The sequence below is a fragment of the Hyla sarda genome, chromosome 9, assembly GCF_029499605.1.
Source record: "Hyla sarda isolate aHylSar1 chromosome 9, aHylSar1.hap1, whole genome shotgun sequence".
In the NCBI taxonomy this organism is placed as follows: domain Eukaryota; kingdom Metazoa; phylum Chordata; class Amphibia; order Anura; family Hylidae; genus Hyla; species Hyla sarda.
In genome coordinates this window covers 58,645,357-58,670,979 of record NC_079197.1, presented here as the reverse complement: position 1 = coordinate 58,670,979, position 25,623 = coordinate 58,645,357, and the positions used below count along the sequence as shown (strand labels likewise).

Here is a 25,623-nt window from a genome sequence, read left to right as displayed (position 1 = left end):
TTACAAACATTTTTACAGATGAAAACGAATGGAATTCCATAAAAATTAAACGGTGACTGGCATTTCCACCATAATATATAAAAGAGTTTATTAGTGAAATATCCTTTCCCTGACAAACCAGACTTTACAAAAAGGTGAGTGCTTCATGCATGAAAACCTTTACAGGGCATACACAAACACATTTCACAGTATTTTGATGCTTATTTTAGCGTACGCTATACTGATTCTAACACCATGAAAACCTTGCATTTCCTTTCACACAGCTCAGAATTCTTAGCGCAGATTTGGTGCATACGATGTGATAAGTGGTGCACCTGTGCCACTTTTTACAGGGTATGCATGTTCAGTTTTACTAACTACAGCAGCATGTGCAAAACAACTCCTTTAGGGAAGGGGGAACAAGCTCTCTCTTACTATATACCCATCGTATATTAAAATAGTATAGCCAGGTATGTGGAATTCCTATCGCTCGACGCCCGGGACATGGAGTTCCGGGCAGGTGAATTCTTCCGGCCCTTAGTCCGGGTTCGGGCAAGCAGGGCAGGACCTGACAAGCGCGGAGGTGCTCAGCAGTCTGTATGGAGCGGGCTCCCGACTCGTGCCCGCTTCATACTCTGCAGCCACTGGCTGTTCTCAGTAGCCTGGGGCCATGGCTAATAGCCAGCATGCGTCGATCGCCGCGACTGGCTATCCTTTAGATTGCGGCTGTCAAAGCTGACAGCGGCGTCTAAAGGGATCATGTGAATGCTTCCTGGTGGGCTAGATCGACGCCGCCCCCCCCCCCCAGCGTGATCGTGGGGGGGGGGGGGGGGGGGGGGATCCACTGTAGAGGTAACCGGAGGGCTTACCTCTGTTCCCTGCTGTCCCATGGCTCTGTCATTGATAGAGCCTGGCTGGACTAGGCTCTATCAATGGATCGCATAGCACATAGATCAATGGAGTTCAATAGAACTCTATTGATCTGTATGAGGAATCTAGTGATTCCTCCTAAAAGTCTAATAAAGTGTAAAAAAAAAAAAAAAAAAGTTTTAAAAGTTTAAGACACATTAACCCCTTAAATGTTAAAAGTTCAAATCACCCCCTTTTCCTATATAAAAACATGTAAAACATAATAAAAAGAAACATTTAGTATTGCTGCGTGCGTAATTGTACTAACTATTCAAGTATAACATTATGTTTCCCATACGGTAAATGACGGAAATATACACCAAACCACAGAATTGCAATTCTTATAATATCCCAGAAAAAAAAAAAAGTTAAAAAGCGATTAAAAAGTCAGATCAATACCAAAATGGTACCGATACAAAAAAATTGATTATGGTGCAAAAAATGAGCCCTCATACAGCCTGGTATGCGAAAAGAAAATTAAAAAGCTACAAGGGTCAAAAAATGGCAATTAAAAAAAGTCGAAAAAGTTCAGATTTTTTTTTAATTAGTAAAACATGATGGAAACTACCGTATATACTAGAGTATAAGCCGACCCGAATACAAGCCGAGGCCCCTAATTTCACCCCAAAAACCCAGGAAAAGTTATTGACTCGACTATAAGCTTAGGGTGGGAAATACTTCATACCCCTCCCCTGTCATCATCCAGACCCCTTTCATCATCCCCCCTTCATCATCACCTGTCATCATCCCCCCCCTTCATCATCATCATCCCACACCCCCCTTCATCATCACCACCTGTCATCATCCCAACCCCCTTCATCATCACCGCCTGTCATCATCCCACACCCCCCCCTTCATCATCACCGCCTGTCAACAGTGGTCTTCAACCTGCAGACCTCCAGATGTTTCAAAACTACAACTCCCAGCATGCCCGGACAGCCAATGGCCTATCACCGGCCGCAGGGATGTTCCGCCTCGGATGCTGATAGGCTGAGCCCACTGTCATGTAAGAAGCAGTCCAGAGCTCCTTACATGACAGTGGGCTCAGCCCATCAGCGTCCGAGGCAGAACATCGCTGCGGCAGGTGATAGGCTGACGGCTGTCCGACGTTCCCGTCCCCAGAGTAAGGCCAACGTCTGAACATGCGTTAGTTTATTTTGTTTACCTTGTGTCAGCGACGGCGGCCCTAACAGCAGAAGGAGGGCAGTGGGTGACGTGCTGGGCTGATAATTGGGGGAGGAGGAAATACCGTTATATACCATGGAACCACCGAAAGTTACAAAAATACCATGATACACATTTGCTCATACCACCCAGCCCTAAAATAAACCCCCTAATGCAGGAATGGTGTAAGCCAATGTAGACTCCTACAATAGAATATATTCTAAAAAAAAATAAAAAATAAAAAAAAATAAAAAAAAAATGGAGCTACTCAAGGAGTATAATAAATGAGAATGTCTATTAAATTGCAACATACACATAAAATACATTAAAAAGGAGGAAAGTGGACATCAGAAAAAGGGCAGCGTACCCCCGTACGAAGGTCGTTGGACCAAAACACGTGTTAGGGTGGCGGCATCCCGGGACTCCTTACTCTTCATTACTGCTATTGTGGTCTGTACTGCTGTTACACCTCTGTGTATTTACCCTATGTAGTATGCATTTGTCTGTATATGAACTTTTTGGCACTTTCCATTTTAACATTGTATTGTATACTGGCCAGTTAATCATTAGTAATTCTGTAAAAATATATATATATATATATATATATATATATATATATATATATATATATATATATATATATATATATACATATACACACACACACACACATACATACACATACACACACTTGGCTACTGCACATGCACTTTATGCAGTCTAATACTGCCAAGTACACTTACCAGTGACTCTGCATATTTCTTACGCTCTTTTCATGTATTTAGTCACCAGACCCATAATTGTACTGAACAACAAAGAATGATGGAAAGTGAAAGTACATTACAGTCCCAGGTATGCTGCCCTTTTTCTAATGTCCACTTTTCTCCTTTTTAATGTATTTTATATGTATGTAGCAATTTAATAAAGACATTGTCATTTATTATACTCTGAGTAGCTCCGTTTTTCTTTTTGATATATATTTAATATAAATATTTTTTTTTTTTTTTTACTTTTCTCCTAGCTGGTTTAAGGACCTTTCTCGCTAAGCCAGTGGATGCAGAAGTGTCATGTGTCAGGCCAGTGCATGACTGAGTCTGTAAGGTGGCTAAGGCCAGAAAAGGGGGGCTGGGGGTAATAGATGACAGATGTGGACATAAAATGGGGGTGGGGGGGGGGGGGGTGGATATGAAATAGAGGAGATGTAACATGGGATATAGACATGAAATTGGGGAATTTTACTATCTGTTTATTATATCGCAATCACATATGGGAATCGCAATATTTACATCCGTAATTGCAATTGCACATTTTTCCCAAATCGTGTAGCCCTACCTGACAGTGAGGACATGCTAGAAGTTATAGTTTTGCAACAGCTGGAGAGTCATAGGTTTGGGGCTTGGTGCCCTAACATGTGTCTCAATATGGTACACAACTACAACTCCCAGCCTGCCCTGGCAAAAAACAAAACAAAAAAAAAAACATTTTAAGTTTTAATAAATGTGAATAAAACAAAAAAAATTTAAAACTACATATTTGGTATCATCACATGCGGAAATTGCCAAAACTATTAAAATAAATGGTAGAAAAAATGTTTAAAAAAAAAAAAGGTAACCAAATCACATACACAAATGTAGTGCAATTATAAACTACAGATCATGGCACAAAAAAAGCTCTCAGAAAGCCCTGAATATGGAAAAATAAGTTATAGGGGGGTCAGCAATGCAATACAGCAAGATATAGCACATAACAAACACTTTTGAAATTGACTGTGCTGATGTAATTTCTCCTAGCTGTGTATTGCCCAGACAAATTCATCATATACGTGCACCATTTCATAAACTGGATGCACGTCTACCAAAGACAATGATAAATCCCCCCCCCCCAATATGTTCAAAATTGGCCTGTCCTAAACCAAGGTCTTGACAAATAGCGTGAACAGAGCTGAATTTATTAATATAAAAGAAGCCACATATTTCTTACCCTATCACCAAGCCTGAAGTAGTAGTAGTAGACGTTTGTTGTGCACCAAAAGAAAATCCAGATGTTGGAGCAGCTGAAGAAACTGGTGTGGAGAAAGAAAAGAGTCCACTGGGCTGACTTGGCTGAGCTGTTGTAGAAGCAGGCGTCTGTGTTGGCGTGCCAAATGTAAAGCCTGCAGATGGAGCAACTGAAGTAGCACCACCACCACCACCAAACGTAAAGCCAGTAGGTGCTGTTGATGCAGTAGTTTTTGGAGTGTTGAATGAGAAACCACCAGATGAACTCGTCCCAAAATTAAAGCTGTTCATTTTGATCCTGCCATGAAGATATAAAAGTTATGGCAAGAGTGGAACAAATGTATCTAAAGAGCACTGGTATAAATAAAGATTATGCTGCATAAATTATGTACTATAAATAAGTCTTATGACCTTAAACAGTTGCCAGGCAGGGCCTCTGTGCACCGAGGACAGGCAGGGCCTCTGTGCACCGAGGACAGGCAGGGCCTCTGTGCACCGAGGCTCTGTGACATGCTCCCAGCTCACACAGCAGGATGATTGATAAGCCAGGAGCCTGCACAGAACCCTGCTTGTCCCACCTTTACTTCCTGTATTTGGTCTCCTCATAGAGACAAACTGGCAATAGCTGCAAGGACAGCACTTTTTCACTCAAAAATATTAAATTTTTTTAACCAATGTATATTGCAAATATACATATAATGTTATTATCTACATTGTATAAAAAGACTTTGCAAATGACAGGTACACTTTAGAGGAGATATCATGTACAAAAACTTATCCCCTATCCACAGGGTCCGACCACTGGCCTTCCCTGCAATCTTCTGCACGAAGCGGTGGGAAGGCTGTTCGGCTATCTTCGGCTCTCCCATAGGAATAAATGGAGGGGGCGTGTTGGTCACTGCTTCGATCAGGGGTCAACACGCTCCGTTGCCAGGGAGAGCCAGGCCCATACAGGAAATCGAGGGGGACCCAGTGATCAGATAGGTGATACGTTTTTGTACACTATAGTTCTCCTTTAAGGCTTCTTAAACATTCATTGTGAGCAATAAAGCGGACCAAATAAAAATATATATCAAGCTTTATTAATATTCAACAAAAATACATGTATAAAAGCAACATGGCATGGGCACAAAAGAAAGGTGGGAACCAGGGAGCAGGGGGGAGAGAACAGAATGCTTGATGGTGATCCAGCACATATGAACTACACCAGTTAAGGTGTGTTACAGTAGTAACTGGTGTGTAATATAGAAAAAGTTATGTGAATCACACAAAAAGATAACCAAGAATGGCAGAGTAAATGGAGGGAGCCAGAGAGCAGTGCCAGCTGGCGTCCAGGCTAATAAGCCACAAGTTACAACAGTGAAAGGTAAGTAACAAGAGATGACAAGAAGCCCCCACACACACTCCCCGGTAACCCACCAAACCTCTGATGCGTTTCGCCCAGCGGGGCTTAGTCCAGGAGGCTTTGAGTCCGACCCCGTGTGACGTCACGCCCGTCCCCTCAATGCACGTCTATGGGAGGGGGCGGATGTCACACGGGGGCGGAGTCCTGATGTCACAGACTTCCGTTCCTGTCGTCGCGACTCAGACCCTCCAGCACTTCCGGACAATAAACAGGTGGGCGCCGCATGCAATACTGCGGGGGTCCCCCGCGGCGGGACCCCGAAGATCAGACATCTTATCCCCTATCCTTTGGATAGGGGATAAGATATCTAGGGTGGGAGTACCCCTTTAAGGACCCAGGAAGTACATGTACATCCATAGGAATTTAAGTCCTCGCCGCATGTCGGGTGGGGACCGGACCGGGGTGACTGCTGATATCGATCAGCAGGCACCCTGCACAAATGCCAAGGGGGGGGGGGTCAACAGACCGCCCCCCCCCCCATGTCGGCAATCGGCGCAAATCGCAAGTGAATTCACACTTGCTACTTGCGCCTATTCCGGGTCATACGGGTCTATAGTGGCCCAGAATATAAGGGGGATCGCGGTTGTCCAAGACACCTACGATCTTCCTGAAGGGATAGGAGTGAGGTGGCAGGGGTGCCACCCCTCCTATCCCTGCTATTAGTAGTCAAAAGCGACGACCAATAGCAGATCGGGGATGGCGGGGTTAACTTTCGTTTTCCCCGTTCTGCCCACCCACAATAGACGGGGAAGAGCGGGGAACCGAATGGGACCGGGCGCCGAAGTCCACTTACCCATCGGTGGAGGCTGCGGGGTGCGATCTTCTGCGGTGATCAGCGCGGGCAGCATGTCAAGCGGTTGGCTCCCTGGATCCTACAGAAGTTGGTAAGTTGCCTAGCAACATCTGGAGGGCTACAGTTTGAGACCACTATACAGTGGTCTCTACACTGTAGCCCTCCAGCTGTTGCAAAACTACAAGTCCCAGCATGCCCAGACAGCTGTTTGGGCATGCTGGGATTTGCAGTTTTGCAACAGGTGGAGGTCTACTGTTTAGAGACCACTGCACAGTGATCTCTATACTGTAGCACTCTAGATCATGCAAAACTACAACTCCTAGCATGCCCACACAGCTGTTTGCTGTTTGGGCATGCTGGGATTTATAGTTTTGCAACATCTGGAGGTCCACAGTTTGGAGATCACTGTGCAGTGGTCTCTAACTGTAGCCCTCCAGATGGTGCAAAACTGCAAATCCCAGCATGCCCAAACAGCAAACAGCTGTCTCTGCATGCTGGGAGATGTAGTTGCGTACCTCCAGCTGTTAAATAAAGACATCTCCCAGCATGCCCTTCGGCAATCAGTACATGCTGGGAGTTGTAGTTTTGCAACAGCTACAGGCACACTGGTTAGAAAACACTGAGTTAGGTAACAGAACCTAACTGAATGTTTTCCAACCAGTGTGCCTCCAGCTGTTGCAAAACTACAACTCCCAGCATGCACTGTCTGTCAGTACATGCTGGGAGTTGTAGTTTTAAAAAAGCTGGAGTTTGTGCCCCCCCATGTGAACAGCTGTCTGGGCATGCTGGAAGTTGTAGTTTTGCAACATCTGGAGGGCTACAGTGTAGAGACCATTGCTTAAAGTGACAGCGGTCACTCAACGCAATTTAGTTTAACCCCTTAAGGACCCAGGCAGTTTTCACGTTGAGATTCTTAATAACGTACTAGCAGCAACCTATAAACTGAAATCTATACCAGCTGTTGGCTCAGATAATGGCAGGAATTGCCAGCAGATGCGGAGCCACAAGTTGGGGGACACTGATCTACACTGTGGGTTGATTATGGCAAATTCCGGTCTACATTTGAGTATACATGTATACATCTGAGATAGGCCACAAAATGGTCTAAACAGAATCTTATTCTATAGTGGCACAGAGGCTATGAAAAAGATACGAATTGAGAAAAACAAGGAAGTAACAAGCCGCAATCGCACAATGTGACAAACTGAGCAGCAGCTACACATTGAGTACCTGCCGTAAAGGGAGACGTTTTGGGTATCGAGTCGTCCTGCCTGTACTTGACGGAAAATGTTAGCTGTTAGTGACAACACTCTGTGTGCCGAAAATGTGTAACAAGCAGATTACAAAAACAGACGGAAACAAACCCTACCTGTGTGAACGTTACAGCTACGTGAGTAAAGCTACACGGCTCCCGGCGCTAAAGACACAGCGTGACGACGTCCAACACGTCAAGAAAACCACGTGATTCCGGAAGGACCCGCTTCAAACGCGATGAGGTGTCTTCAGTAATGCATAGATGTGTGTTGATGAAAAAATTGTGAATACAATCATTCGAGCTTGAACCGGATCGCTATAGGGGAAGCTACGGACGTCCGTATTGTTCCATCTTTATTATTTACATTTTCTTTCTCTTATTAACGTAAAGGCATATACTGTGGACGTCTCTTGGGCGGGAAGCTAACAGTTACCATGGTAACGATTCTGCGGCATAAACATGCTATTCATTCGAGATCGCTGTGTAGTTACAACACATCTTACCTGAGGTAAATAATGTATTACCAAGACATATATATGTATACATATATATATATATATATATATATATATATATATATATATATATATATTTAGTGCTTTACACTATTAGTGCGTGAAGTAAAAGGCTTTCTTCTGGTGCAATTTTCTTTTTTAACCCCTTAAGGACACAGGGATTTTTTAATTTTTGTACTTTGTTTTTCATGTTGCCTACTAATAGCCTCAACACTTTCAATTTTCCACTTACAGACCCATATGAAGGCTTGTTTTTTTTTATGCCACCCGTTGTACTTTACAATGATACCACTCAATTTACCACCAAATCTACAGTAAAATAAAAAAAATTGTGGGGCGAAATGTGAAATTTGCAACTTTTGAGGGGTTCCATTTCTACGCAGTGCACTTTTTGTGTATCTTTCTTCTGTAGATTTATACAACTTAAGTTTTGTTTTATATTATTATTATAACTTTTTTGTTTTAATATGTTTATTTTTAAATCAAATATGTTTATTTTTATTATATTTACATGTTTTTTTATAGGGAAAGTGGGAAAAGTGGGTGATATGACCTTTAACCCCTTAAGAACCCAGCCAATTTTCACTGTAGGACATTTTTTGCACATCTAACCACTGTCACGTTAAGCATTAAAGGAGAACTCCAGACCATAAAAATTGTCCCCCATAGTGCCGGCAGTAAAAAAAAATAAAGATGTACATACCTTCCTCCGCTCCCCCGGGGGCTCCGGTCTCCGCCGCAATCCACTTCCTGATTGCCGGTGGTCGGATGAATCAGCAAATCACCAGCCGCAGCGCAGTCCGACTCGGCCGGCGATAGGCTGAGCGGCAGTGAGAAAACACTTCAGGACACAAAATTCTTCACTACACCGGCACCTGTGGCCGGGGCCGAAAACGTCACACTGCCGCTCAGCCTATCACCGGTCGAGTCAGACTGCGCTGCGGCTGGTGATTCGCTGATTCATCCGTTCCTTCCGTTTCCCCGTTCTGCTCGGCCTATTGTGAGTGGGCCGAACAGGGAAAACTAAAGTCAACCCCCGCCCCTGTCTGCTATTGGTCATCGCTTTTGACGACCAATAGCATGGATAGGAGGGGTGGCAACCCTGCTACCTCACTCCTATCCCTTCAGGGGGATCGTGGGTGTCCTGGACAACCGTGATCCCCTTTATATTCCGGGTCACCATAGACCCGTATGACCCAGAATAGGCGCAAATCACAAGTGTGTATTCACTTGCGATTTGCGCAGATCGCCGACATGGGGGTCTGATGACCCCCCTGGGCATTTGCGCGGGGTGGCTGCTGATCGATATCAGGTACACAAGGCGTATCCATACGCCCTGGGTCCTGTACGGGTTAAATTTAAAAGACACACATTAATTCGTTATTATGTGTCACATGTGGGGGGGGGGGGGAGGTCCATTGTTCTGGCACTATGGGGGCTGTGTAAACACACGTGGCTTCAATTCCGGACAAATTTTCTCTTCAAAATCCCAATGGCGCTCCTTCTCTTCTGAGCATTGTAGTGCGCCATCAGAGCACTTTACATCCATATATGGGGTATGTTCTTACTCAGAAGAAATGGGGCTACACATTTTGGGGGGCTTTTTTTTCCTATTTTCCCTTGTGAAAATGAAAAATTTAGGGTAACACCAGCATTTTAGTGAAATTATTATTATTATTTTTTTTATTTTTCCATCCAACTTTGAAGAATTTTCATTAAACACCTGTGGGGTGTTAAGGTTCAATAAAAGTAATCACTCAGGAATCACTCAGATCAATGCAGTTCTATTGAACTTCATTCATCTGTGTGCTTTGTACCCCATTGATAAAGCCTGCTTCAGACAGGCTCTATCAATGACAGAGCCATGGACCTCTGGTAAGAAGAGGTAAGCCCACCAGCTACCTCTACAATGAATTGCCCCTTGCGATTGCACTGCTGGGGTGATCCACCCCAATAGACAACCAGGGAGCATTTTTTGACAGCGGTGAGCTATAGGGTTAATAGCCAGCTGCTGTGATCGCCGCATGCCGGCTATTAGCAGCAGCACCAGCTACTGGAATCGGCTGGGGGCCACTGGGTATGGAGTGGGCGCAAGTCAGGAGTCTGCTCCATACACCGGGAGTGCTGCTGTACTTGTCAGGGGGGGGGGGGGGGGGTTTGGTCCGGCTCTGCTTGCCACATAAAAACGCCAAATCTGCCGCATGGCATTTTTTCTGTGAAAAAACGCTGTGGCCAGATGTTAGCTGTAAATCAATGGGAAATCGCGAAACGCTTTTTCCACTTGGCATTTTTCAGTTTGGCGTTTTTTTTTTTTTTTTTTTAATCCTTTTGCCTTTTTTTCACTATTCTTTGCCAGTTTTTAAAAATTGCAGCATGTTGAGACTATGACGTTTTTTTCACCAAAATCGTAGAGTTTTTCTTCCATAGAAGTCTATGGGAGTGAAATAACGGCAAGAAAAATGCCATGTGGGTTTTAAGTTTGGCATTTTTGCTGGCGGTTTTTATTCTTTTTTGGACCTTAGCGATCCAAAAATGGGATGGAGATACCTTTTTTTTATTACATTTCGTAGGGTACCATAAAAAAAATAAAAAAAAGATTTAAAAAAATTTATATTTTTTAAATTAAAATTTTTATTACTTTTTAAACAGGGACCAATTTATGTGAGTAGGCAGGGACCTAAAATGTAGCCGACAATATTTAAAATGTATGAAGGGGCCATTTAATGGTAAAAATGATATATTTTTTATAATTAATTTTGTGAAACTTTTTATAAGTAATGTATTTTAATTATGTGTTTAATAAAGTGTGTGTGTGTTTGACTTTTTTCTCTCTATTTTTTACATTTTTTAGGTACTACTCCCTGCATGGAACAGACTGTTTCATGATGGGAGTAGTAGTACCTGGGTGTCACTTCTGACACCCTTTGCGATCGCGGCTCTCTTCTGCGCTCCGCATCTCTGCACTATACAGCAAGCCAGTAATGTGAATAGAAATTCACATCACTGATTCATGTATGCTGCTCAGAGCGGTGATTGCCTGGCACCATCCGACCAATCACTGCTCTGAGCGGCAAATATGAATCAGTGATGTGAATTTCTATTCACATCACTGGCCGGCCTGGAGTTCATAGCAGAGATGCAGTGCGCTGTATAGAGCCGCTCCACAACTCATCAATATAAAGCATGATCGCAACTGGTGTCAGGAGTAACACCTGGGGCAATCTGTCTATTAGTACAGGTACTACTTCTCCCAGCATGGAACAGTCTGGGAGTTGTAGTAGTAGTACCTAAAAAATGAAAAAGAATAAAGGGGAAAAAAACACACATTTCGTTAAATACAATTTTTTCCATCCCTACTGCATCCCTTTTTTTTTTTTTTTTTGTACCCAACAAAATTCTTTAAAAAAAACGCCAAAGGGGCCAAAAATTTTCACACAAAGGCAAAAACGCCAGAAAAAACACAAAACGCCATGGCGTTTTTGCTATCGTTTTTTTCACAGATAAAAACACAAGACAAAAAACCAAGTGGAAACTTAGCCTTACAGTTTAAAAGAGCATGTCTATGTTCTTAGGTCTGAGGCTAGCTCTCTTCTTACAAGCTATATTTCTGTCTGCAGAGTTGAGGCGTTCTGATGGTGTGGACGTGCTTGGTATACACAAATATGATCTTTCTAGTTTGCTTTTTAGGTAAAAAGGACACATTGGGGAGATTTAAAGAAACCTGTGAAACCTTGTTTTATTTTTGAGAGGCCTTAAAAATGAACATGTGATCTGATTAGTTGTTATAGGCAACTGCACCACTCTTCCTCTACACAGATTTTGATAAATCTACATTATTTTCATTTTGTCTATACAGTTACAACAATACCCAAATTATAAAGAATATTTTTGTGTTTAACTTAAAAAAAAATTATAACTTTTTTTAACGAAAATTAGCACGTTTAAAATTGTCTATTATAACTTTTCCATATACAGGAATGTGTGAGGGCTAATTTTTTGCCCCGTGATCTGTGGTTTTTATCAAACATACGCCATTGACCGTGTAGTTTAAATAATGTTGTATTTTTATAGTTCAGTAATTTACATGTGGTGATACCACAAATGTTTGTTTAGTTTTGGTTAAATTTTTTTTTTCTTTTAATGGAAAAAGGGACGTGATTCAAACTTTTATTAAGGAAGGTGTTAAATCATATTTATAAACTTTTTTTTAACATTTTGTAAACTATTTTTAGGGGACTATTACATGCAATTCTTAGATTGCATACACTAAACAATACTATGGCATAGCATAGTATTGATCAGTTTTATCTGCACTCTATTGCTCCAGCCTGCCATGGCTGACTAGAGCTTTGGAGCACCGATTAGACGGCGAGGAGCTTCAAAGATGGCCCACCTGCCATCCTTTCATTCGATCGGGACACCGCAGTTTCACCACGGTGGTCCTGATCAACCCTGCTGAGCAGCTGGGATAGTTTTTCACACATTTTAGACAACGCAATCAACTTTGATTGCTGCGTGTAAGGGGTTGCTGGGCACCGCCCTGATCGGTGATGTCCAAGATTAGCCATGACACGCTCAGCTCCTGAGTCCACATCATAGATGAGAAGTGCTGCTCATCAACTAATGGGTGAGCAATTAAAGCCATAACAGGAATAGTCGACAACGAATAACCAATGCAGCCCTAGTTAACACTAACTGATTTTTTCATTGTTAGTGACTCATACAGATCCGTAGGATATGTAAAGAAAAACCAAATATAACTGCTTACCTTGGGGGGTTCAACTTAGAGCTCAACATCTTATATAGCCTTATGACAATTTCGGAGGCTGCCACCAACCCAAAGCCCGTCTCAGCGGAACAGGCATACAGTAGAAATGCAGAGAAGCTCTGGTCACCTGGATTATCTGGATAGGAAAAAGAGGGTTTTTGGGGTGCACACCGTGGTCACCATGTAACCTTGGACACCATGTAAAATAAAAGCATGAATTTATTACGGACAACGCGTTTCGGAAGCTTGTGCTTCCTTTATCAAGTCTCTTGATAAGACTTTATAAATGAAGCACAAGTTTCCGAAACTCAAGGTAAGTTCAAGAGACTTGTACAGCTCTGATCCATCACATCTGCCGATGGCAGGTTCTATCAATAAAAGATCACCGGCAGCCATGGAACCCTAGGAAAGTGCTCAGGCCGTGACAATGGATCTCCTGCCCATGATTGCATTGCAGACTGTAGGTCCGAACAACTGCACCAACTACGCTGCTAGCTGTGATTTAGAAGCTTCACTTTGAAGGCCTCAGTTTGTGAGAGTATTACTGAACAAACAGCAGCATGAAGTCCTAGGAGCTCACCAAACAGGTCAGGGATAAAGTTGTAGAAATGTAAAAGGCAATTAGGTAATTAAAAAAATTGCTTTAAATATAATTCCGTACCATTCTTCATACCAGACTTTAATGGGTAGGAAAATATGCAGCAGCAAATATGAAGCATAATACATTACATGTTAACTTACCCTAAAAGAGAGAAATTTAATTGCGATGTCTATATTGCATATCTCCATTAAACTCTGCCTAGCCTCACTGAGCTCTGGACAGTGAAAAACTCCAGGTTTTCAAAAGCACCAATTTACATGAAGGACTTTAAGTACCAGTATGGTTGTATGATGAAGTTATTTCTAGAACAGGCTTCCCATATTTGTGCTACAAATAAACATTAATGCCTTAAAGGGGTACTCCCGTGGAAAACTTTTTTTTTTAAATCAACTGGTGCCAGAAAGTTAAACAGATTTGTAAATGACTTCTATTAAAAAAATCTTAATCCTTCCAGTACTTAATAGCTGCTGAATACTACAGAGGAAATGGATTTCTTTTTGGAACACAGAGCTCTCTGCTGACATCATGACCACAGTGCTCTCTGCTGACATCTCTGTCCATTTTAAGAACTGTCCAGAGTTGGATAAAATCCCTATAGCAAACATATGCTGCTCTGGACAGTTCTTAAAATGTTTGCATATGTTTGCTATAGGGATTTTCTCCTACTCTGGACAGTTAAAATGGAAAGAGATGTCAGCAGAGAGCTCTGTCTGTGTTCCAAAAAGAAAACCATTTCCTCTGTAGTATTCAGCAGCTAATAAGTACTGGAAGGATTAAGATTTTAATAGATTAATTAATAGAAGTAATTTACAAATCTGTTTCTGGCACCAGCTGATTTAAAAAAAAAAGTTTTCCATGGGAGGTTAAGGACTCAGGATGTACGTGTCTGCCTTACTCCAATGGTTTGATGCATGCACAGGAGCTAAACGCTTCATACCCGGTGGGTCCCGTTTGCTATCAGAAGACGGGACCAAGAGCTAATGCTGGACATCACTGATCAGGCTGATGTCTGGCATTAACCCTTTAGATGCGGGCGCACTTCAATGCTCTGAAGAGAAGGAGTCATATTTGGCTTTTGGAAAGCAAATTTTGCTGAAATGTTTTTTGGGGGGCATGCCGCTTGTAGGAAGCCACTATGGTGCCAGAACAGCAAAAAAAAAACAAAAACAAAAAAAACACATGGCATACTATTTTGGAAATTACACCCCTCAGGGAACGTAACAAGGGGTACAGTGACCCTTAACACCCCACAGGTGTTTGACAACTTTTCGTTAAAGTCGGATTTGTAAATGAAGAAACTATTTTTTTCACTAAAACGCTAGTTTTTTCCCAAATTTTTCATTTTTACAAAGAGCATTAGGAGAAAATGCCCCCCAAAATTTGTAATCCCATTTCTGTATGGAAATACCCCATGTGTGGATACCCCATGTGTGGATGTCAAGTGCTCTGCTGGTGAACTACAATGCTCAGAAGAGAAGGACCGCCATTGGGCTTTTGGAGAGAAAATTTGGTTGGAATAGAAGTCGGGGGCCATGTGTGTTTACAAAGCCCCCCCCCCCCCCCCCCCCCGTGGTGCTAGAACAGTGGACCTCCCACATGTGACCCCATTTTGATAACTACACCCTTCACAGAATTTAATAAGGGGTGCAGTGAGTATTTACACCCATCTGGTGTTTGATAGATCTTTGGGACAGTGGGCTGTGCAAATAAAAAATAAAAAATTTCATTTTCACTGTCCACTGTTCCAAAAATCTGTCAGACACCTGTAGGGCGTAAATGCTCACTGTACCCCTTATTACATTACATGAGGGGTGTAGTTTCCAAAATGGGGTTACATGTGGATGGGGGGGGGGGCGTGGTCCATTGTTCTTACACTATGGGGGCTTTGTAAACATACGTGGCCTTCAAAAGCCTCTCCAAAAGCCCAATGGCGCTCCTTCTCTTCCAAGCACTGCAGTTCGCCCGCAGAGCACTTTACATCCACATATGGGGTATGTTCGTACTCAGAAGAAATGGGGTTACAAATTTTGGGGGGCTTTTTTTTCCCCTGTGAAAATGAAAAATCTTTCATTTTCCCATCTAACTTTAACAAAAATTTGTCAAACACCTGTGGGGTGTTAATGCTCCTTATATCTCTTGTTACGTTCCATGAGGGGTGTAGTTTCCAAAATGGGGTCACATGTGAGTATTTATTTTTTTGCGTTTATGTCGGAACCGCTATAAAATCAGCCACCCCTGTGCAAATCACCAATTTAGGCCTCAAATGTACATAGCTCTCACTCCTGAGCCTTGTTGTGCATCCGCAGAGCATTTTACGTCCACATATAAGGTATTGCAGTACTTTTTTTTACCTCTTTTGAAAATAAAAAGTATAAAGGCAACACCAGCATGTTAGTGTAAACTTTTTAATTTATTTACACTAACATTCTGGTGTAGACCCCAACTTTTCCTTTTCGTAAGGGGTAAAAGGAGAAAAAGCCCCCCAAAATTTGTAACACATTTACTCCTGAGTGCGGAAATACCCCATATGTGGCCTTTAACTGTTTCCTTGAAATACGACAGGGCTCCGAAGTGAGAGAGCGTCATGCGCATTTGAGGACTAAATTAGGGATTGCATAGGGGTGGACATAGGAGTATTCTACGCCAGTGATTCCCAAACAGGGTGCCTCCAGCTGTTGCTAAACTCCCAGCATGCCTGGGCAGTCAATTGCTGTTCAGAAATGCTGGGAGTTGTCTTGCAACTGCTGCAGGCTCCGTGTGAATGTACCCTATACATTCACACGGGGGGGGGGGGGGGAACCTTTAGCTGTTGCAAAACTACAACTCCCAGCTTGCACTGACAGACCGTGCATGCTGGGATTTGTAGTTTTGCAACAGCTGGAGGCACACTGGTTGGAAAACCTTCAGTTAGGTTCTGTTACCTAACTCAGTATTTTCCAACCAATGTGCCTCCAGCTGTTGCAAAACTACAACCACCAGCATGTACTGATCGTCGAAGGGCATGCTGGGAGATGTAGTTATGCAACAGCTGGAGGTACGCAACTACAACTCCCAGCATGCCGAGACAGCTGTTTGCTGTTTGTGCATGCTGGGAGTTGTAGTTTTGCAAGATCTAGAGGGCCATAGTTTAGAAATCACCACACAGTGATCTCCAAACTGTGGCCCTTTGGATGTTGCAAAACTACAAATCTCAGCATGCCCAGACAGCAAACTGCTCTGTGGGCATACTAGGAGTTGTAGTTTTGCAAGAGCTAGAGGGCCACAGTTTAGAGACCACTGCACAGGGATCTCCATACTGTTGCCCTCCAAATATTGCAAAACTACAAATCCCAGAATGCCCAAACAGCTGTCTGAGCATGCTGGGAGTCGTAGTTTTGCAACATCTGGAGGGCTACAGTATACTACTGTATAGTGGTCTCGAAACTGCAGGCCTCCAGATGTTGCTAGGCAACAACTCACCGTCTTCCGTAGTCTGCATCAGGGAGCCGCGCGTCATCGCCGCACGTCATCGCCGCCCGCCAGTAAGTGACCACCGGTCACATCACGGTTTCCCCGTTCTGCCCTGAATACGGTGGGTGAGCAGAGCGGGGGAACAAAACTTTAACCCCCCGCCCCGATCTGCTATTGTTCGGTGGCTTCTGACCGACCAATAGCAGGGAGAGGAGGGGTCGCACCCCTGCCACCTCACTCTTATCCCTTCAGGGGGATCGGGGGTGTTTTTCGGGTCACCGGAGACCTGTATGACCCGGAATCGCCACAGATCGCCGGTCTCAGGACCCCCATAGGGGGTTCCACGGGGTGCCTGCAGGCATCCCGGTCTGGTCCCTGCCCGGTGAGCAGCGGGGACCGGAGAAACGCAGGGCTTGGAAACGGGGGGCGTATGGGTACACCCTCTGTCCTTAAGAGGTTAAAGGAAATCTGTCATCAGTATCACCCGCACTACAAGCCTGTATGACAGGTTAATGTGGGTGATACTGATGACAGATTTGCTTTTAGGAGATGTATAGCTTAATGTCTATTTCTAAAGCCTGTTTAAGGCATGATGTATTAATTGTTGACTTACAGCCTGCACCAAGGCCTAGTACAGGCCTCAAACTGGCCTGAAAACCAATGGACACCCCACAGTTCCATTGCGGGGGAGGCGATCACTGAACCACCAGACATGTGCGCCATAACTGATTAAATGCAACGTGGCGTGGCGTGACATCATGAGGGAAGTGGCTGTGACATCACAATCACTGCCTCCTGCATTTTTGCATTTTTTGGTTGATTAGTAATTAAGGAGGACCCCAGGACAGGCAGGGGGAGAGAAGCGGGTGGCGGCGGCGGTCTCTGGCACCGCAAAAGCCGCTGCAGTTCAATGATTTAAAGCGCCCGCTTTAAATCAATCATCTGCAGTGGTGTCGCCGGGGGGAGGGGGGGCATAAATAGTCGATAACTTATACCGGAATATCGGTATAAATTATCGGCTATCGGCCCTAACCTCCACAGAGTATCGGTATCGGCCCCAAAAAATCGATATCGGACGATCCATTATTATTATTATGTCCCCTAAAAGCAAGAAAACACCTTTTGGGCCTTGATTTTTTTAATTACTTATTTTCCCTATAAGAAAGCATAAATTGTAAAATACTGTTTTTGCCTTCTCTTGTGTATATCTATCTTTGATAGACAGGCAGTCAACCGATGGCTGCACAATTACCTGTGTACCTATAACTGTAAAGTGAGGTAAAAACTCACAGCTCTAAAACAGGATTTCCCAACCAGGGTGCCTCCAACAGGGCACCCTAGTTGGGAAACACTGCTCTAAAAGAGGGCCTATTATTTACCTATGTTACAATCAAATTGATGTTAAATAAGGGGGTTAACCAGTTTTATAATATCATTATCCGTGTTGTTTTATCAATTTAGGATAAATTTTAGTCATGGAGCAGTGTCCAGGAGGCTTTTCCTCTGCATCATCTATTGAAGCTTTGTGTACCTTACTTAGCAATGCCGAAGAGGAGGAGGAAAAGGAAGTAAGTGAATAGATTGAAAGAAGATGTAGTACAAAACATTAAGACTAGGGTCACGCATAGTGCATGAAATACGATGCAGATGCGACAATGTCAGTCACTATCGCAAGCTCTCTGCTGCGGCCGGGTAGCCCTGTGTGTCTGTTTGTAGCAGGTCTGCAGGAAATCCACTGCTACGAGCAGGCACACATAACTACCCTGTTGCGGAAGGGATCTTGCTCTAGTGACTGTCACTGATGCATCCGCTGCGGGAAATACGCTACAGATGCGCTACGTGTGATCCTACCCTAAAGGGGTTTTCCCACTAAGCCTAAATATGGCTTCCTGGACCACCTTTGGTCTGTTTATGACAAATCAAAAGGTTGCATAACTCCCATTAAGATTAAAGGGGTACTCCACACCCCCAGACATCTTATCCCCTATCCAAAGGATAGGGGATAAGATGTCAGATCGCCGGGGTCCCGCTGCTGGGGGCCCCCGGGACCTCGGCTGCTGCACCCACCTGTACGGCTTCCACCTCACACTGGCATCGCTGGAGGCTTTTGTGGTCGGGCTCCGAAGCCTCCAGCGGTGCCAGTGTGAGGTGGAAGCCGTACAGGTGGGTGCAGCAGCCGAGATCCCGGGGGGCCCCCAGCAGCGAGACCCCAGCAATCTGACATCTTATCCCCTATCCTTCGGATAGGGGATAAGATGTCTAGGGGTGCGGAGTACCCCTTTAAAGAGGCTGGCTATCTTTTACTAACTTTTTAGTAAAGTTTACTAATGATTACAATGGGTGATCTACTGACACAGAATGTGTGTACTGTGGCTCTGTTCCACTAAAAGATGCAGGTTGCCTGGTTAGTACACTGCTCAAAAAAATTAAGGGAACGCTAAGATAACACATCCTAGATCTGAATGAATGAATGAATGAATGAATGAACTAATCGTATGAAATACTTGCGTCTTTACATAGATGAATGTGCTGACAACAAAATCACACAAAAATTATCAATGGAAATCAAATTTATCAACCCATGGAGGTCTGGATATGGAGTCACACTCAAAATCAAATTGGAAAGCCACACTACAGGCTGTGGTGCAACGTGGCATTGGTGGATGGAGCAAGACATGATGTCCCAGATGTGCTCAATCGGATTCAGGTCTGGGGAACGGGCGGGCCAGTCTATAGCATCAATGCCTTCCTCTTGCCGGAACTGCTGACACACTTCAGCCACATGAGGTCTAGCATTGTCTTGCATTAGGAGGAACCCAGGGCCAACCACACCAGTATATGGTCTCACAAGGGGTCTGAGGATCTGATCTCAGTACCTATGGCAGTCAGGCTACCTCCGACAAGCACATGGAGGGCTGTGCGGCACCCCAAAGAAATGCTACCCCTCACCATTACTGACCCACCGCTAAACCGGTTATGCTGGAGGATGTTGCAGGAAGCAGAACATTCTCCACAGCGTCTCCAGACTCTGTCACGTCTGTCACATGTGCTCAGTGTGAACCTGCTTTCATCTGTGAAGAGCACAGGGTGCCAGTGGCGAATTTGCCAATCTTGGTGTTCTCTGGCAAATGCCAAACGTCCTGCATGGTGTTGGGCTGTAAGCACAACCCCCACTTGTGGACGTCTGGCCCTCATACCACCCTCATGGAGTCTGTTTCTGACCATTTGAGTGGACACATGCACATTTGTGGCCTGCTGGAGGTCATTTTGCAGGGACTCTGGCAGTGCTCCTCCTGCTCCTCCTTGCACAAAGGCAGGGGTAGCGGTCCTACTGCTGGGTTGTTGCCCTCCTACGGCCTCCTCCATGTCTCCTGATGTACTGGCCTTTCTCCTGTTAGCGCCTCCATGCTCTTGACACTACGTTGACAGACACAGCAAACCTTCTTGCCACAGCTCGCATTGATGTGCCATCCTGGATGAGCTGCACTATCTGAACCACTTGTGTGGTTTGTAGACTCCGTCTCATGCTACCACGAGTGAAAGCACTGCCAGCTTTCAAAAGTGACCAAAACATCAGCCAGGAAGAATAGGAACTGAGAAGTGGTCTGTGGTCACCACCTGCAGAACCACTCCTTTATTGGGTATGTCTTACTAATTGCCTGCAATTTCTACCTGTTGTCTGTTCCATTTGCACAACAGCATGTGAAATTGATTGTCAGTCTGTGTGGCTTCCTGAGTGTGATTGACTTGGAGTTACATTGTGTTGTTTAAGTGTTCCCTTTATTTTTTGAGCAGTGTATATACTTCCTGATTATACATATTTTTCCCCCCAGGCAAGGTCCAGCTCTACTTAAAATATCCATCTTACAGTTAGCAGTTTTTGGTGGAATATGGTCAAACATCACACCAAAGTTATCAAGGTGATATCTATTTGGGGCATCTTGCTAGACTTATTAGTCACACTGGCCCAGGTTTCTGTCTGAGGACATAAACTGACTAATTAACACATGGCAACCAGTCGCAGCTCAGCTTTCATTTCAAAATAAAACCTGAGCTCTGCAAATCAGACTGTTGCGATCGTCCATAATATAGCAGAGAAGCGAGCGGGTCTATACATCGCTCGCTTCTCTGCACTATACTCCGGCCACTGATGTCAACAGAAATTCATATTTCCCACCCAGATCTGTGATTGGCCGGATGGTTGCAGCCAATCACAGCTCTGAGGAAAAGATGAATGAATGAGTGGCCGGCCCGGAGTATAGTGCAGAGCAGGGATGTGAGCGATGTATACAGTCGCTCCATCTCTGCTTTAGACAGGACGATCACAGAGGGTGTCAGTAGTGACATCCACTGTGATGTGTCCTTAAGCAGGCACTACTACTCCCAACATGGAGCACACTCTGCTCCATGCTGGGAGCTGTAGTACCTGTATTAATAGACAGATCGCAGCAAGTGTAACTTCTGACACCCGCTGCAATCTGTCTATTAATGCAGGTACTACAGCTTCCAGCATGAGGCAGAGTGTGCTCCATGTTTGGAGTAGTATTACCTGCAGTTATGGAAAGATCACAGCGGGTATCACTTCTGACAGCTGCTGTGATCCTCCTGTATAATGTATAGATGCACGGCCGGCGCTCTCCTATGGTCCCCTGCACGGCCGTATATATACACTTGTTCCTATTTCTCACAGAGAGCTGTGATTGGCTGGAACCATCTGGCCAATCACAGCTCTGCGGGAAATATGAATATGTGTATATATACGTCAGTGCAGGGGACCATAGAAGAGCGTCCGCCGCCGCATCTATATATTATACAGAAAGATCGCAACGGGCGATCTGTCTATTAGTACAGGTACTACTACTCCCATCATGGAACAGTGTGTTCCATGCTGGGAGTAGTAGTACTAACTTAAAAAAAATGTTAAAAATAAAGCAAAAAAGGGAAAAACACAATACATTTTTATAATTGTCGGCTACATTTTTATTTCCCCGCACACATAAATTGATCCCTGTTTAAAAAGTGATAGTTTTTTTTTTTTTTCAATAATATACATTTCGTTAGATACAATTTTTTCTTTCACTACTGTATATTTTTGAAAAAAAAAAATGTAATGGTACCCTATGAAATTTTATGAAAAACAGCTATCTACATTACTTTTTTGGATCGCTAAAGTCCAAAAAAGATTAAAAACCGCCTGCAAAAACGCCAAAGTTAAAATCCACATAGCGTTTTTCTTGGCGTTTTCTCACTCCCATAGACTTCTATTGGAGCAAAACGCCACGATTTTGACAAAAAACGCCGGTTTGAGGGAACTACAGCGTTTTTTTTCAAAACGCCAAAGAGCGGAAAGAAACGCAGAAAAAGTGAAAAAATGCCAAAAGGATTAAAAAAAACGCCAAAGTGAAAAAACGCAAAGTGGAATTCGAAATTTGCGATTTCTCATTGATTTACAGCTAACATCTGGCCGCAGCGTTTTTTGACCAAAAAAACGCCATGCGGCAGAATTGGCGTTTTTCTTTGCGTTTTGCAAAAAAAAAAGTGGAGACTTAGCCTTATGGGGATTTGCTTGTACTCTGGACAGTTCCTGACATGGACAGATGATTGGGGCTGTACAACTAGTTCTTTGTTCTGCAGAATTGAGGGGATCTGTTGCTTTATGAGCAAAGCTGTCTCTCACATGCTCCAGCCAATACCACCACTTCCATCAGTAAGATTTAAGCAGGGATGAATATGCATGACGGGGGCGGTGACATGAAGGCAGTTCGAAATGGTAAAGGCAGCCCAACCCTTTACAGGAAGGTGTACCTAAAAAAAAGGGCGAGTATTTTGCTGCGTATTTACTGCTGCATATTTTCCTACCCATTGAAATCAACTGCAGAAAATACGTAGCAAAATATGGCTTGTGCCCCTACCCTTAAATAGACCGATAATCTGTGGAGGTTAGGGCCGATAGCCGATAACTTATTCCGATATTCCGGTATAAGTTATCGGCTATTTAACCCCCCCCCCCCCCCCCCCCCGGCACCGCTGCAAATCATTGATTTAAAGCGGCGCTTTAAATCAATGAACTGCAGCGGCTTTTGTGGTGCCATAGGCCGCCGCCACCCGCTTCTCTCCCCCTGCCTGTCCGGGGTTCCTCCTGAGTCGTATCACCGCCACCGCGCCCACCACGCCGCGCGCCCCACCGCCGCACTGCACCACGCGCCCCACCGCTGCACCGCGTCGCACCCCCCACCGCACCGCCCCGGCCCCATTGCCTCACCCATCCCAGTTTTATAATTACCTGTTCCCGAGGCCCGGGGTCCACTCTACATCTGGCTCCGGTGGCGTCCTCCTGAGCTGTCACTGTGCGCACTGACGGTGACGTTGCATTGAGGACGTCACTCGTCATTGCGCACAGTGTAACGCAGGATGCAGCAGGAGCCAGTAGTAGCGTGGTCCCCGGGAACAGGTAATTATAAAATCGGGGATAGGGGAGGCAATGGGGCCGGTGCGGTGTGGGGGGGGGGGGGGGGGGTTCGCGGTGCGGCGGGGCATTATCGGATTATCGGCAAGGTTATTGCCGATAACGCCCAAAATCGTGAATATCGGCCGATAATATTGGCCAAACCGATAATCGGTCGATCCCTAATATATATGCAACGGTCATTAAATGTGCACTCCTGCTGTGCTGATCGGTTAATTAGCTAAAGTCCCGGGGTGTCCCTGGAACCCCATTTGATTTAGCCGATCAGCGATCAGGTGTGCAGGGGCGGCGGGTGCGTGACGGGATCAGCGGGTATCCAGAGGTCCGGCAGCGGCGTCCACAGCGGCATGCCGGGGGAAGTTCCCTCCCCCTTACAAGTTGCAAAACTACAATTCCTAGCATGTCCAGACAGTCTGGGCATGCTGAGAGTTGTAGTTTTGCGACAGCTGGAGGACCACAGTTTAGAAACCACTACACAGTGGTCTCCAAACTGTAGTCCTCCAGATGTTGCAAAACTACAACTCCCAGCATGCCCTGCTGCAAACGGCTGTATGGGCATGCTGGGAGTTGTAGTTGTGTGCCTCTAAATGTTGCAAAACTACAACTCCCAGCATGCCCAGACTGCCATTTGCTATCTGGGCATGCTGGGATTTTTAGTTTTGCAAGATCTGGAGGGCCACAGTTTGGAAATCACTGTGCAGTGGTCTCTAAACTGTGGCCGTCCAGATCTTGCAAAATTACCAGCATGCCCGGCAACAAGCGGCTGTCAGTACATGCTGGGAGTTGTAGTTTTCCAACAGCTGGAGGCACAATGGTGGGTAAACACTGAGTTAGTCTGTTACCTAATTCAATGTTTTCCCACCAGTGTGCCTCCAGCTGTAGATAGCAAAACTACAACTCCCAGCATGCACAATCTGTCAGTTCATGTTTAGAGTTGTACAGGGTGGGCCATGTATAAGGATACACCTTAATAAAATGGGAATGGTTGGTGATATTAACTTCCTGTTTGTGGCACATTAGTATGTGAGGGGGGAAACTTTTCAAGATGGGTGGTGACCATGGCGGCCATTTTGAAGTTACATAGTTACATAGTTAGTACGGTCGAAAAAAGACATATGTCCATCAAGTTCAACCAGGGAATTAAGGGGTAGGGGTGGCCATTTTGAATACAACTTTTGTTTTTTCAATAGGAAGAGGGTCATGTGACACATCAAACTTATTGGGAATTTCACAAGAAAAACAATGATGGTTTTAACGTAACTTTATTCTTTCATGAGTTATTTACAAGTTTCTGACCACTTATAAAATGTGTCCAATGTACTGCCCATTGTGTTGGATTGTCAATGCAACCCTCTTCTCCCACTCTTCACATACTGATAGCAACACTGCAGGAGAAATGCTAGCACAGGCTTCCAGTATCCGTAGTTTCAGGTGCTGCAGAATGGGCAAAACAAAAATGGAACAGGACCCTCAGTTTACGCAGAAGATTTTGTTCAGTGATGAGGCAAACTTTTATGTGAATGGGGAAGTTAACAAACAAAACCACGCTATTGGTCTGACACTAACTCACATTGGATAGATCCCTCCAAGTTTGTTGGAACACAAAAATTGATTGTATGGTGTGTTATATGGGGTACAAAGATAGTGGGGCCATTCTTCATCAATGGAAGCCTCAAGGCCACTGGATATGCGAAATTGCTACATGATGATGTGTTTCCCTCTTTATGCAGTGAAGCTGGCACGTTCCCTGAGTTTTTCCAGCAATATGGTGCACCACCACATTATGGGTGTCAGGTCCGAGCATTCCTAGATGAACAGTTTCCTGGAAAGTGGATTGGTCGCCGTGGGACAGTTGAATGGCCCCCAAGGTCTCCCGATCTGACCCCCTTAGACTTTTATCTTTGGGGTCATCTGAAGGCAATTGTCTATGCTGTGAAGATACGAGATGTGCAGCACCTGAAATTATGGATACTGGAAGCCTGTGCTAGCATTTCTCCTGCGGTGTTGCTATCAGTGTGTGAAGAGTGGGAGAAGAGGGTTGCATTGACAATCCAACACAATGGGCAGCACATTGAACACATTTTATAAGTTGTCAGAAACTTGTAAATAACTACAGTTACGTTAAAACCAAGCACATCATTGTTTTTCTTGTGGAATTCCCAATAAGTTTGATGTGTCACATGACCCTCTTCCTATTGAAAAAACTAAAGTTGGATTCAAAATGTCCGACTTCAAAATGGCCGCCATGGTCACCACCCATCTTGAAAAGTTTCCCCCCTCACATATACTAATGCGTCAGAGAAGTATGAAAGACAAAAAGG

General features: G+C 44.4%; 2 protein-coding genes across 4 annotated transcripts in view; one reads left to right on the top strand and one right to left on the bottom strand.

The window, feature by feature from the left end:
• The window catches only part of NUP62CL (nucleoporin 62 C-terminal like), a 160,887-nt gene extending 153,130 nt beyond the window's left edge, over nt 1-7,757 (bottom strand). For 2 of the 3 annotated variants that reach the window (XM_056540850.1, XM_056540848.1), the window contains exons 1-2: nt 7,617-7,757; nt 4,033-4,347 (exon numbers count right to left, since the gene is read on the bottom strand). In XM_056540850.1, the coding sequence (XP_056396825.1) occupies nt 4,033-4,340 (308 nt within the window). In that variant the 5' untranslated portion in view covers nt 4,341-4,347; nt 7,617-7,757. The other variant, XM_056540849.1, reaches the window with a different exon arrangement.
• Nucleotides 7,660-25,623, top strand: part of DNAAF6 (dynein axonemal assembly factor 6) — a 90,747-nt gene continuing 72,783 nt past the window's right edge. The window contains exons 1-3 of the mRNA XM_056540851.1: nt 7,660-7,765; nt 7,893-8,010; nt 18,298-18,404. Coding sequence (XP_056396826.1) covers nt 18,312-18,404 — 93 coding nt within the window. The 5' untranslated portion in view covers nt 7,660-7,765; nt 7,893-8,010; nt 18,298-18,311. The remainder of the gene's footprint in view (nt 7,766-7,892; nt 8,011-18,297; nt 18,405-25,623) is intronic.